The sequence below is a fragment of the Odocoileus virginianus genome, chromosome 8, assembly GCF_023699985.2.
Source record: "Odocoileus virginianus isolate 20LAN1187 ecotype Illinois chromosome 8, Ovbor_1.2, whole genome shotgun sequence".
In the NCBI taxonomy this organism is placed as follows: domain Eukaryota; kingdom Metazoa; phylum Chordata; class Mammalia; order Artiodactyla; family Cervidae; genus Odocoileus; species Odocoileus virginianus.
This window is the reverse complement of record NC_069681.1, coordinates 47,410,307-47,425,440: the sequence shown is the minus strand read 5'-3', so window position 1 is coordinate 47,425,440 and position 15,134 is coordinate 47,410,307. Positions and strand designations below refer to the sequence as shown.

Genomic DNA, 15,134 nt, shown 5'->3' with positions numbered 1-15,134 from the left:
AAGATCAGCTGTTGCCAGAGAGGGATGGACAGAGCCCAGAGGATTTATATGGGAATGAAAACATGCTGTAGGATACCATAATATATATATATACATATAATATATATCACTGTACATTTCCCAGAACCCATAGGATGTACACCATCTACAGGGAATTCTAATGTAAACTGTGGTGTTTGGGTGATAAAAATGTTTAATGTAGATTAATCAATTATAATTGTACCACTCTGATAGAAAATATTTACAGTGGTGGTGGCTGGCTTTTGTGGGATCAGTGGGTATATGGGAACTCTGCATTTTTGGATCTGAACTTAAAACTGCTTTAAGGAAAATTTACTTAAAAAGAAAAATATAATCCTTAGTATTATAAAGCTATTTTTTTAGGATTCAGATGATGAATTCATTGAAATAATGATCTTTATCATAAAGTGCTAGTGGTAAAGAACCTGCTTGCCAATGCAGGCGACATAAGAGACACGGGTTCGATCCCTGTGTGGGTAAGATTCACCTGGAGGAAGGCATGGCAACCCCATTCCAGTATTCTTGCCTGGAGAATCCCATGAATAGAAGAGCCTGGGGGTCTATAGTCCATAGGGTTGCAAGTAGTTGAATACGATTGAAGAGACTTAACATGCATGCAGGTAGATGTAGTTAATTCGGGTAGAGGTCTTAAAAAATGAAATAGTGAAAATATCTGATACCATAATCTCTAACAACACTTAAATTACATATTGTTTGTACAGGACTTAAAGTTTAAATCAATGAAATATCATGAGAACTATATATTTTGTATTATTGTGTCAATGCTTGATTCTCAGAAATATGACAGAAATTAAATGCTTAATAAATTATATTTGTAAAGATAAAGAACATTAATAGTAATTCTGAATTTAAAAGTAATCTATGTAATGAGTTTCTGCCTGCCATATATTTGTGTTGTCCAGTTAGTATTGTTGTCCAGTACTGCAATGAGTATTCAGTAATTTTCTAGCTGTATCTTCAATGTGCTTTTATAACATTTTGAATAATTTAGAATTATGTAACCCGTATCTAAAATTAGTCAGACTTACATCATTTCTTCCATGAAATGTTAAGCGTGCCCTACCTAAACCCAGGAACAAAAAAATGTGCTTAGGGAAGACATACATTTCTGTGATTCTGTAAAGCCTGTAAATAATGTAAGGCAAAATTTTAATTCCTCTATTTGTAAAATGAAAACATTAGATAAACTATAGATATTTATGATGTGCTGATACATGGAATTGTGTTTCCTGCATCATAATAAAATGTCTTCAAATATATATTTCCTAAACCAAAATACTTTAGAATTCTAGGAATAGGCCCATGACATGTCCATGAAAGCCTTCATTGAGGAAATCATGTATAGCGTTTAAACTGATCTTATCCTTCTACAGTCATTATTCCTCTGAACTTCATTGTTCCTTTTCAGATACTACCATATGTCAATATATTAACTTTTAACAGTATGAGTCATGAAAACATAGTAATGGAGACTTATATATCTTTAGAGTAGTCATAATGCCAAGTAAAAGGATAGAAATACATTTAACATCCACTCACTAATTATAAAATTATCACTGATAACACCACAAATTTAAAATTGAGTATGTTCATCTTGGCAACAGAATGATTCATTTTGTATATAATACTTGTTCAAGAACTTTATACCATCTAATATGATGACATGACAATTAAATACCTGGAGATTTTATATGAAAAAATTAACTCAATATACCATACTCATTTACTGGTAATTTTCTTACTGGTAGTGCCTTAATGATGTAAGAGGCAATACTTACTTGTGGAATGTCAGGCTTTCTGCTTTCCCTGTTTCAAATTTCTGATATAAAAGTTCTCTACTTCAAGTTTGTGATTTTAAATCATTTTACTTGGAAATGCATCATGTGTGTATGTGTGTGCAGTTTGTTTTGAATTGTTTCCATTTTTATTCACTAATCTCCTGAAGAACATTCACTAACAGGGCAGTATTTGTCTGTCTATACTCTCAGTGCAGCTATATCTGACCATCTCCTCTTTTCCATATACATAAGAATAGATGTATAGAATAAACTCAAAATGGATTAAAGATCTAAATGTAAGACCAGAAACTATAAAACTCCTAGAGGAGAACATAGGCAAAACACTCTCCGACATAAATCACAGCAGGATCCTCTATGACCCACATCCCAGACTTTTAGAAACAAAAGCAAAAATAAACATATGGGACCTAATTAAACTTAAAAGCTTTTGCACAACAAAGGAAACTACAAGCAAGGTGAAAAGACAGCCCTCAGATTGGGAGAAAATAATAGCAAATGAAGCAACAGACAAAGGATTAATCTCAAAAACATATAAGCAACTCCTGCAGCTCAATTCCAGAAAAATAAATGACCCAATCAAAAAATGGGCCAAAGAACTAAACAGACATTTCTCCAAGGAAGACATACAGATGGCAAAAAAAAAAACACATGAAAAGATGCTCAACATCACTCATTATCAGAGAAATGCAAATCAAAACCTCAATGAGGTACCATTACACTCCAGTCAGGATGGCTGCTATCCAAAAGTCTACAAGCAATAAATGCTGGAGAGGGTGTGGAGAAAAGGGAACCCTCTTACACTGTTGGTGGGAATGCAAATTAGTACAGCCACTATGGAGAACAGTGTGGAGATTCCTTAAAAAGCTGGAAATAGAACTGCCATATGACCCAGCAATCCCACTTCTAGGCATACACACTGAGGAAACCAGATCTGAAAGAGACACGTGCACCCCAATGTTCATCGCAGCACTGTTTATAATAGCCAGGACATGGAAGCAACCCAGATGCCCATCAGCAGACGAATGGATGAGGAAGCTGTGGTACATACACACCATGGAATATTACTCAGCCATTAAAAAGAATTCATTTGAATCAGTTCTAATGAGATGGATGAAACTGGAGCCCATTATACAGAGCGAAGTAAGCCAGAAAGATAAAGACCATTACAGTATACTAACACATATATATGGAATTTAGAAAGATGGTAACGATAACCCTATATGCAAAAAAAGAAAAAGAGACTCAGATGTATAGAGCAGACTTGTGGACTCTGTGGGAGAAGACGAGGGTGGGATGTTTCAAGAGAACAGCATCGAAACATGTATATCTAGGGTGAAACAGATCACCAGCCCAGGTTGGATGCATGAGACAAGTGCTCAGGCCTGGTGCACTGGGAAGACCCAGAGGGATGGGGTGGAGAGGGAGGTGGGAGGGGGGACCGGGATGGGGAATACATGTAAATCCATGGCTAATTCATTTCAATGTATGACAAAAACCACTGCAATGTTGTAAAGTAATTAGCCTCCAACAAATAAAAATAAATGGAAAAAAAAATAGATGTGTGTGCAATAAATAAGTTCAATTTTAAAAAAGATAGGTGTGTTCTATAAAAGAAATAATGGGATTTATTTCCATATAAGACAGAAATTTGTTAAAGAATGTAATTTTAATGATAGAGTTATATTTTATAAGTTGATAATAGCAGTTCTATATTTATTGTCATTATAAATATCAGGGAATATTTGGACAACTATCTGTATTTCAGTTTGTATGGAATTGAAAAGGCACAAAGAGATAACTATATTTTTAATCACTTGTCTTCTCGTCATCAAAGAGATCATTCTTGACTTGGCTGCCCGGATATAGGGTCACTTGTTGTAATTGGGCTTCCGGGGTAGCTCAAACAGTATACAATCTCCCTGCAATGCGGGAGACCTGGGTTCGATCCCTGGATCAGTAAGATCCCCTGGAGAAGGGCATGAACAGAGAAGCCTGGTGGGCTACAGTCCATGGTTGCAAAGAGTTGGACACGATAGGCTGACTAACACTTTCACTTCTTGTAATTGTCTCCTTTCATATTATAAAATAGTGTCCATTTATGATGTCCCACCTTCTCAAGAAGAAAATTGTGGCTGCTTATATTTGAATCATAAAAGTGTTCAGGGAACAGAAATAGAGAAGAATCCTTAAATTAATTTACAAACCATTTCCCTATTACCAGGAGATCCAAACTTCTGTTTCTAAATGGTCAGCATTTTCTGCACATGCATAACTCTTTTTATGTAGAGAACAGCTTCTGCCAAAAATAATTATGTGGAAAGTCTTCTAAATGAGAAATAGTGTGATCTTCCCTTTGATATGTGTTTGCTTATGTTAAAAGAAAACAGTTTATTGTCCAACAACTTTGCAATGTATTTACTATTATTCTTTTACAAATACCTTCAATTATACATCTACTGGGTATCATAAAATAATATTATGAATAAATTACATGCATGTTGAGACTATCCATCCATCATCTACCCATTTATCTTTATTAGTTCTCCAAAAATATATGTATGTAGTCATTTATAAACGTGCTTCCCCTGTGGCTCAGTGATAAAGAATCTGCCTGCCGTTCAGGAGACACAGGTTCTATGCCTGGCAACCCACTCCAATGTTGTTGCCTGGGAAATGCCATGGACAGAGGAGCTTGGTGGACTACAGTCCATAGGGTCGCAAAGAATTGCACATGACTGAAACGACTTAAACATTCATAGCATGCATATATAAGTGTATAATTATTTACATATACATATATACACCAGTATATTAAAATATGCATTTTAATGACCAGGGGATAGCCATATCACTTTTTTCAATCCTGGTTTAAAACTTAAGCTTTTTAAAGTAATTGGATCAGGCAGCTTAAAGGCCACTAAGATGATCCTTCCATTTAGTTATTATTTGATTAGGAAGGAAAAATTTTCCTCTGTGGTTTAAGATTGATTCAAGAGGGAGAATCAGAGTTATTGATATATTCCTTTTTTACATAAGTTAGATTATCATCCTAGTATGGAGATCAATGGAAGATATTTGAAGAACACTCTTCTATTCCCAGTAAATATTTTAATGGTAATTGAGTGAAAAAATTCATTAAATACAGATTCATACAATTTGTGTATAACAGATTGACAGAATTGAAAAGTTTTGATCCAGTATGATTATATATTACTACCATGATATTAGAAACATCCAAGATTCAGACATGAGTGAAAAGTTGCCCTCATGTATTGTGAACAGAGAGTAATGTTTGTTTAAATTTAAAAAAATTTCATCGAGTGATGAAAAGTCTATTTTAAGAAAGCCCAGGTATTTGTAAATGTCTGATCATACTGAATTATGATTTGGGATTTTGAATCTAACAATTAATTGCAGAAAGAGGCCACTTTAGCCTTGTAGGTAATAACCCAGGCAATATAATAAAAATTATTCTGTAGGTGAGGGGGCAGGGAGAAGAATAGGAAATCCAGGTAAAATAACCAAAGTTCTGAGTGATTATCATGAATCACAAGACCTGTTAAGAATTAAAGATCATCACTGGAGTTTCCACCTCTCAACTACTTGTAGTAGGGAAACAAATTACATAAAGGTTCTATCATGAATGAAACAGCTAAGCTTTAAAAATCTGATACTCTTTGGAAACTGTAATTATTTCTGCATCATTGTAAATAATATCCAGACTCCATAGGGTTTTATTTGGTTGACAGATAAGTTCGTTAAGATTTTTTGTAACAGCGTACAAAGTTGATGTTATATAATTAGGGGTTGTACCTAATTTGAAAGATATATTTACATAACACCATAGACAGTTTTGTTCTGTCTTTGATTTTTAAGTTGAGTGAATATTATTACTTTTGGCAATTAACAATAAAGATTTAAAAAAAAAATATTTACCTCACTCAGAAGAATGTTCCTCAGGACATGTCTCTGTCTGCATTCATGGATCCATTCCAAAGATCCTGCAGGCAAGTGAGGTCTGATACTTCTGTGCACTTGATTGGAATCAGGAAATACTTGCAGGTACTCTTCTGAGCAGAAGTGCAGTAACATGAATGCTGCTCTTGCTTTGTTCTTTTTTTTAGAATGTAACATTTAAATTAATGCCTTGGAGGGTTTACTGTTCATTACTGTGCTGAGTACTTTTAGTGGATAAACATATAAAGTATTATGCACGAACCTAGATTTCCCTTTAGTAAGTGTTAATTTAGAAAAGATTCCCCCCCCAAAAAATAAATAAGTAAAAAAGATTTCTCATTTTTTTGATTTCCAACCTTAAAGGTTAATGAAGAAATGTAGATTTTCAATGAATCTTTTAATTATTAATACATAATTTATTATTGCTTTATATTAGTATATGCAATGATTTTTTAGAAACCTAGTGATATGATGTCATAATAGACCCATAACTGTTCTTCATACCATGCCACACAGGCTCCTACTGTTTTTATTAAAAGGGAAGTCTTCTCATTCATAGTCAAAGAAAGAAAGTATATTTAGCTAGTCATGCAGACAGTTGAGTGTTGAAAACCAACTCATTTAATAGAACATTCATGAATCACTAAAATAGTATAAAGTAAATTAAATTCCTTTCTAATAGAAAATATATTCCTTCCTCACCCTGTGCATGCATCTGAATGGTGAACACCACAGAACTAAAATACCTTGATTAATTACAGTTTGCCTTGTGAAAATTTTCTGTATAATTGATTCTGTAACCAGAAAGAAGAAAATTAAATCATTTCTACTTGTATTAAGTAGGAAAATGATTTGCCAGAAAGGGAAAATTATGGGCCATTTAGTTGGGCTCCATGACAATCACATTGTGACACTGAAAGGCCTTTTCACACACGGTAAAGAAAATGCTCTGTGTGGGTGACAACAAATAGAAATCTTGTTTTGTGTGTTTGTGCCTGAGTGCCTGCATGAATGTGCATGTGTTAATCCTGACTGGACTGAATTACAAATCAGACTAATTGAAGAAAGCACATATTAAAAAAGGGTTTTCATTTTAGTTTTATTGTAGTGAGCAGTACTTTTAATTTTCTTGAAAGGCACCCAAGAATAATTACCTTTGTGAACCAAAAATATACAAAACTGTACAGAATAAATAGTTCATAAAAATCTAGCTATACTTTCTTGTAAAATAAAGCTACATTGTCCCACTCTTGAGGCAACTTAAACCACTTACCCTTAGATGTGCCTTTTGCTACTAATTTATGGCATCTATCAGTGTACATCAATAAAAATAAAATAATTTTCCTATTTTTTTTACACCAGTGAATTATTACTTGCCACAAGAAATATATTTCTATCTTGATATTCAAATTTACAAAGGATTAATGCTATGAAAGAATCCAAACTTAATAGATGCACTAATCATATTTACAGTTGAATATCAGTAGCATTTTCAAAATATCCCAAGAGTAAGAATTAAACTTTGAGCGCAAATGACATACCTTAGTTCACAGCAGCATTAACAAGAAGATTGTCCACACAAAATGTGCAGAAAAACCAAAATGTTTTCTTCCTCATTCCACCTGAACTGTTAATCATTCTTATTTTTAAATTCAGAAAGCAATCAGTGGCATTTTTTAATTCTCAAAGTTTCAAAGTTTTGAGCCACTCATACTCTATGTAATTCAACTTTCCATTTTTTCTTTTATATTACTATTTGTTAATTTTAAAGTTCCAGTTCCTTTTGCCTTTATTGCAAGAAAAGTTGGTGTATCTAACAATTTACACTTTTGTAAGTACATTTAATGGTTTTATAAACAAACATTTTTTACATATTATAACTACATTTACTGTTATAGTTTTTAAATGACAAAAATCCAATTCTATTTAATCCATGGGTAATATAACTCAAGAAATTAAGGGTTAAATATTGAACCCTTTTAGATGTGCAAGAGGACATCTATGAAACACTTTACTTATATGGGAAAATATTAATGTAATCCTTGAATGATTTGCATGCAAGGATTTATTTTATTGGGGATAGACAAAATTGCCTGAAGACAATGCAATGGCTTCTCCCAGTGATCCCTGAGTTTCTTTTTCTTTTCCCATAGGATTGCTGCTGTGCTTAAGTTCTGATTGATGACATATTCATATAAGGCACTTATATACAAGGTCTGGACTTAAGACAGAATCACAGCATTTCTGCAGAAGCCCTCGAACTCTCTATGTTTGCTGCTCCAGGACTTCTAAGTAATCAGGTTCAGCATGTAAATTAGCTTTCAGCTCAAAATACTCATTTTTAGTCTGTTCCACTAATACCTTCCTTGACCTTGAGTACATTAATGTCTCCATCAACTTTAACTCTTCTTGGGCTCCTGGATAATGTACCTCCATATCAGGCTGAAGTTGAGCAATGTTTTTCCTTAGGTATTCTGTGATTCCCAGTTGCTGAAGTTCCCTTTCTTTCTCTAATATGTTCCTGTATAATGAACTGGCATCCTGGAAGGTTAAAAATTCAGTGGATTGGTCTGTGGTTTTGTACTTCATATTTGAACCTGTGAGTGGGGACTGATTTTCTCGTTCTAAAAGACTTCTTTGGAGATGTTTTGCATCACTTCCCTCTTTCTCATTCCTTTCTTCTTCTTCTTCCAGATGCTTTGGGCCAAAGGATGGGCTCCTATAGACGTGAACCATGGGGCTCACCATGTGCTGCTCATAGAGTGATGCTGTGGGTCTTTCAGTGGTGTGGTGAGTTGTCTTATGGCCGTACATGCTATACTGGAGATGCACAGGGCTGGTGTCTCTCATCTGCTCATCTGCTTGTTTCTTTTTGTATCTTCTCCTGCGGTGGAGGACAAAAACCACTATCCCTGCAGCACAGAACACAATAGTTATGAATACAATCAGCAGACCTAGTATTAAAACAGATAGTGGTACTGCGTCAGTAAGTGATTTAAAAATAGCATCAGCTGCAGTTGCGGTTGTAGGCGTATTGACAATGATGTAACTAGTCTGAGTTGGTAGGGATGGGTTATTGACCAAACCTGGGCAAAGAAGTTCACTATTGAGTGCTTTCAATTCCTTTTTGTGTAAGTGCTCTGGAGAGGTGCAGAGTATTTCATCTGTCACTGTGTTCTTACTTAACTTTTGTATCCATTGCTGCAATCCAACCAGGTCACAGGAACAGTCCCAGGGGTTGTCCTCAAGGTCAATCTGGGTCAGTAAATCAAGGTCATCCAAGATATTACTTACAGGTAGATGAGTAAATTGGTTTGTTTTAAGGTTTATCCTCGTAAGAGGAACCCCTGAAAAAATATGTGGTGGTAAAACTTGTAGGAGGTTGTTGTTTAAATAGAGCACTTTCAGTTTAGGCATTGGGTTGAAAGTTCCAGGTAATATTTCCTTAATACCATTGTATTCAAGATATAAGTACTCAAGATTGTGGAGACCAAGAAACATACCTCCACTCAATTTGGTCAGGTGGTTACCATTCAGATAAAGCTTTTGTAATCTTGTTAAATTCATAAATGATCCTTCTTCAAGAACCTCAATACGATTGTTTCCCAAGTGAAGCATTTCCAAAGTGAAGTATTCCACTAAATCAGACTTCAGTAATGTATGAATGATATTCCCTGCGAGAATAAGCTTTCTAGGATTTTGTGGAGGAGGTTTTAGATCTGATAAACTTTCAATATTGCGCTCTTGACAGTGTATTAGAAGTCCTGATGGGGAGAGTACTTTGCAATTACAAGGAATAGGACAGTAGAGTCCTGGAAGTTGAGTGGATGGCTTTGTAATATAAGGTATTAAACCTGGTGCTTTGGTGGGTGGTTTTAAAAGAGACGTGGTCTTGGCTGACATGCGACTGTCGCTTATTGAAGAGGTTACTGCCAGATGTAATGATCCAGAAGGATCCTCGTGTTCTTCGTATACTGGTGGAGTGGGGCAAATCGACTCCTTTTTCAGCCGGCTTAGTATGCTTCCTTTGAAAAATGGAGGGCTGTTGCATACAACATCACCAATTACAGACTGTGGGGGCATGTTTTCCAACCAAAGTTTTAGCTGTACTAAGTCACAATTGCAGGCCCATTTATTGTCCTCCAACTGGAGATCCAATATTCGGCCTATATGTTCTAAAAAACCAACATAAGGCAATGTTTGCAACTGATTTCCACGAAGATCTAGATGCGTTAGAGGAACAAATCGAAATATGTTTGGAGGAAGACTCTCAATAGCATTGTCATTTAAAATTAACACTTTAAGTCTGTTGAGCTTGCTAAAGGCACTTGGTTCAATCACTGTAATGAAATTGTTATCTGCTTGTAGGAATTCCAGGTTTTCCAGTCCATGGAAGGTATCCTCTTTAAGAATTTCTAGAGAATTGTGATTGATATGAAGTTGCTTAAGAAGGCCAAGGCCATTAAATGCACCAGGCTCAATATCTGCAATGTTGTTAAATCCAAGGTGTATTGAGATAGCATTGGTAAGCCCAGAAAAGTCATCTGTGTGAAGTACTGTCAAGCCATTATTTAATAAACTTAGGTGGAAAGGTCGTGATGGTGGCACACTTATTTGGGATAACTTCTTAATACCTTTCTCTTCACAATTTATTAACATCGTGCCGTCTTTTTCCTCACAATTGCAAAGAGAGTCACAAGAACCTCTGGCTGAGGCAGAGGACATTGGAGATTGGGACTGTGAAGATATACAGGCAAGGAGAGATGAATACAAGAGATGAATCCAGAGCTTCATGTTGTCATGTGATGGATCTGATTCTGTAAAATAAAATGCAATAGCAATGGGCTTTAGTGGCCAGCAGCAGGGAGGAGATGGATCTGACATTTTCAAAATGATAGGTTTTCCCCTAATAGGCAAAATATTGATTATTTTAAATATATAAGGGCATTGCTGAGTCCACATTTTCTTTTATTTTTTACAAATATTATGACTGGGAGATTTGTTTTACTTTTAACTTGCATTATGATAACAATTTAAAATTTAGGTCAAGGATAACTTCAAGTATTTCAATTTGTGTTCTTATCATCAACTAATGCATTTTAACAGATATGAGGGGTGTTGGCTAAATGGACCATTGATAACTTGATATGATACAAAGGTGTATATTTGAGAAGACCTTAACTTTTTAATTTTTTTAGCCTAACCTAGATGAATCTTTTTTTATATTTATTTTTAATTGGAAGACAGTTGCTTTACAGTATATTGCATTGGTTTCTGCCATACATCATCATGAATCAGTTCCCTCTCTCTTCAACCTCCCTCCCACCTCCCACCCCTCTAGAGATAGCCAGAAGCAGAGAGACCTGTAGGAAATTCAGAAATGATAGAAAGACTGTATGTATGCATTTCCTTTAGTTCTATTTATGAACTGGATATCACCATATAACATCAAGTAACTCTGTGTTTAACCTGATTTGATTTTGGTTTAAGCTATTAATTCTATTATTTATTAAAAAATTTGAGAAAATATGTCTATGTAGTAAAGTAAACCTTTATAAAAGAATTTTAACTATGCTCTCTAGGGTAGTTTGTATAAGCCTAAGTATCAGATATATACGCTTAAAGGTGTCCATTCAAATTTCACACTTTAATTTCTAGAGGTGAAATATTCACCATTACTTTTAAATTATTCTGTGGATAAGGTTAACATCATAAAAAGTAAAGAAGAAAAACTGACCTGTGACACACATTTCTGGCTCTTACAAAAGAAGGAACAATACCTCATATAAACTTCTAACAAATGATTTCCTAATGAGGTCTTGAACCAGACTTTAGGGCACTGAATATCTCATAATTAAGCAGTTGATCTTCTTTATTGTAAGGCTTAATGATGCAAACAATGAACTCTGAAACAAACTTCACTCTATAAAAATATTTGAAGATCTCACTAATTTGGTAAATAAAAAGTGACAGTTCAGGATAACATATCACATATTGCAACTCCTTAAAAATTTAATACATGGATGTGAAACAGCAATTTAAGAAATTCTAACTCTAAAATAACAGCAGTGGTGTGGTAAATACTTTGAACTCTAATATATGTAATTTTATTATCCTTCTTCAAATAGTGCATTTTAAATTTAGACTAAATTCAAAGGTAAACAAACACCACATCTTGTAACTATTCAAATTTTGGAAATGATAGGTGCTTTCATTTGTCTGGATAGGATGTAAACAGTAATTTTGATTCTAATTAAAATTCACAATCAGGTAATACATTCCAAAACCCAATCAATAATCTCAAAAGTAAACTTCCATTCCATGAAAATACACAGTCTTATTGAAAACATGTATAGTATGAAGTTTCTGAAAGGTAGAAGACAACCAAAGACATGAAACAATCAAGTAGTGCCTTTCTATATAAAGGGAAAGTTAGCTGACTGAATGTTTCCAAAGGGAAATAATTTGATTTTAAACAGCTCTGAGGGCTATGCTTAGAATCAAGCAGCTTGGAGTTGGAGTCTTCAACTTGTGGATTAGATTCACAGCTAAGCTCCATATTTCCCCATAGATGACCAAGAAAGAATACTCTTTATTTCACCAGACAACATGTCTTAAGAAAATAGTGAATAACTTCTAGATGAGAAACTCTTGTTATGTTTATCTCAGATGCATTTTATGCGCTTCAAAATGTAGTAGGGAACAGTTTCTAATGTTTTCAGAAATACACATAAATATTAAAAGTGGTTCTATATTGATAGTATAGAGATACAGTGTTAAAGAGGTGAAAAAAATCTCCTTGTACATATTTTCAAGTCGGGGAAAAAGTAAAAGTGGTACACAGTATACAAAGAATCTTTTGATATTCTGCTTGTATTCAAGATGCAACAATGGTATTTGAAAGCAATCTTTCCTTCACAGAGCAGACATAGGTTAGTTTCCAATAACAAGCTGCGTGCTCTAAAAGAAATAGTGGCAGATGATTTTACTTCTCTACAGCCAGCTGTTAGTCTGGATGTCTGCTGCTCAGAAAAACAGGCATCTGCTACTGCATTAGTTGTGCCAGTGAACAGGAAAGAAACTGGATATCCTTTAATGCAAAGTTATTTTTTTAGAGAGGCAAACATAAATTCAATCACTTTAGAATAATGCAAAAATAGGTATAAGGAAATCCTGGAAACATTCATCTTACCTGTAAAGCAGAGACTTCCTGACGTTATCTGTAATGCACAGCTGGAAGAGATGTTCAAAGTAAATTCAGCTTCTTTATTAAAAAAGAAAACACCAACCACTGTGTTCTTTCTTCTCAAATATCACTTTTTGGCAAGTTCCATCGCTTTATAAAGTTAAAACCTCTGGTCCAAGACAAAATGCTGCGCATTTCATTGAAAACATTTCAGGCAGACTGCATACTAGATCATCCTGAAGCAGTTGTCCTTTTATTCCCCAATTAAAATTCACGGCATACTTCACAGCTATGCTGACTTTTTTTGCATATAGTTAACCATTTGCAAGCTGCTGCATGCAGTAAATAAACAAGATGTTTAACAGAGCTGGGATTGATCACTCTTGCTTTCTTAGGCTGTAGATCCAAGCTGCAGCACTGTTCTCCTTCCTCCCTTTCTAGTCTTTCTTGTTAGCTCAGTTTGTTATTAGTCAGATTGCCAAGGGCTGGGAGGTAGGCGTAAATAAAGAGACTTCTTGGCTTTTGACTCAGCCTTTAAGCCCTTCCCCATCAGAGCGCTTTAATCTGCCAGTGTCATTTAACACTAGAGACAGCTCCACCTTGGGATTCAACTCCTCCTCCTGCAAACGGTCTTCCTCTCCCTTTAAATACCAAATATAGTGCAAGTGAATTTTGATGCAAATAATGACATATGTTTAATAATATTTTGTTATTACAGCAGACTAAATCATACACTATACTAAAGTCTCATCTAGCACAGCATTGTACTGTCTGCACACGTGTTCAGAAAAACTGCAAGCATGCTACCTATAGCTCCAGTTTTATTTTTTTTTAACTGGTACTTAAGGTTGAAATTGTGTACTAATTAACTCTTAAAATGTTAACATGAACTGCTTTACTGAAATACTTGTAGTTTTGTATTTACCTTTTGAGAAGCAATTTAAAGCCTCATGTCTAAGACTCTTAACTTTTATACTTCGTTATTTCTTTCCCTACAGCTAGTGTTCAATTATGAGATTAGAAATGAAGTTCTTTTTTTTTTTCAGGTAGATAGTATTTATTTGGAATGAAAATATGATCATTTAAAAATGCATGCAAGAATCTTCATTACACATGGTTTTCTTTAGTTGAAAACAACTTATCAGTCTCAAAAATGTGAAATTGTCTTTCCAGATAAAAGGAAACAAGCATTTTCATCATGTAGTGATTTCAATATATAGCAATTATAATAAATCAAGTGATTTTTTATTTATTTATTTATAATAAATCTGGTGATTTTTATGATACTAACTCTGGGAGCATTTTTTTCCTAAAATATAATATTTAATAAGTTACTTGTTTCTTCAGCTCTTAAAAGTTTCTGAATTATCACCAATGAAACTCTCAAGTGTCAGATTCTTTATTTCCCCAAAGGCCTGTGTTTTAAAAATCACTCCTCTTTACCTACATTCCAAGGACCTGAACTTTTTCCACAGCCAAAGTTAATATACTAAATGCTGTCATTGATTCATTTTGAAACAGTCTATGTTTAGAAACTCGCTTGCCTATAGGTTCTAGAGGTTACCTATATTTTATTAGGTTCCATCTCAGCAACAGCTATTCTTTTTAAAAAAGAGGTTTTATGCATTTTATATTATTGAAACAGGAAAACACAAGATTAGGTTGTTATTTAATGATTGTCTGCAGTTATGCACTTAGATTCACAAATTTCTCACATCTGTGAAATAGTTGTTTTAAAAGCTAAGGATTTTAAGGCAATTTCTAATATTCTGTTTCCTATATTACACAGTTTCTCACGCATTAAGTTCATCTTTTATTTTAATAGCATTATGTTCTTTAAGATAGAGATTATAATATGGATGAGAGTGTGGTAAAAGAGTAAAGATAAGGAATGAGATAATAAAGGGAATAAAAGAAGCGAATTACTTTTTGACACAGTCTACTGCTAGCTGAGGGTCAAGTTAACTTAAATCAGTCTAATGCTTTAGATAGGTGGTGACGAAAAATAGAATCAGTGAGAAAGAGGGAACTAGAATAATTTCCCTCCCAACACTATAGACATAATTCTCCAAATGCATTCACTTAGGTTTTAGAGGCAAAATCACAGGAGAAATGCTCTGAGGTACATTCTGTGGTGGAAAAGATGTTCA

The 15,134-nt window shown here is 34.4% G+C and overlaps 1 protein-coding gene across 1 annotated transcript; it reads right to left on the bottom strand.

Annotated features, from left to right (window-relative positions):
* Positions 1-4,752: 4,752 nt before the first annotated feature.
* Positions 4,753-13,540, bottom strand: SLITRK6 (SLIT and NTRK like family member 6). The gene is made up of 2 exons (XM_020912816.2): positions 12,991-13,540; positions 4,753-10,615 (listed from the first exon to the last, which is right to left on the bottom strand). The coding sequence occupies exon 2, from the start codon at positions 10,590-10,592 to the stop codon at positions 8,064-8,066; it is 2,529 nt and encodes an 842-aa protein (XP_020768475.2). The 5' UTR covers positions 10,593-10,615; positions 12,991-13,540; the 3' UTR covers positions 4,753-8,063.
* Between the last annotated feature and the right edge of the window lie 1,594 nt (positions 13,541-15,134).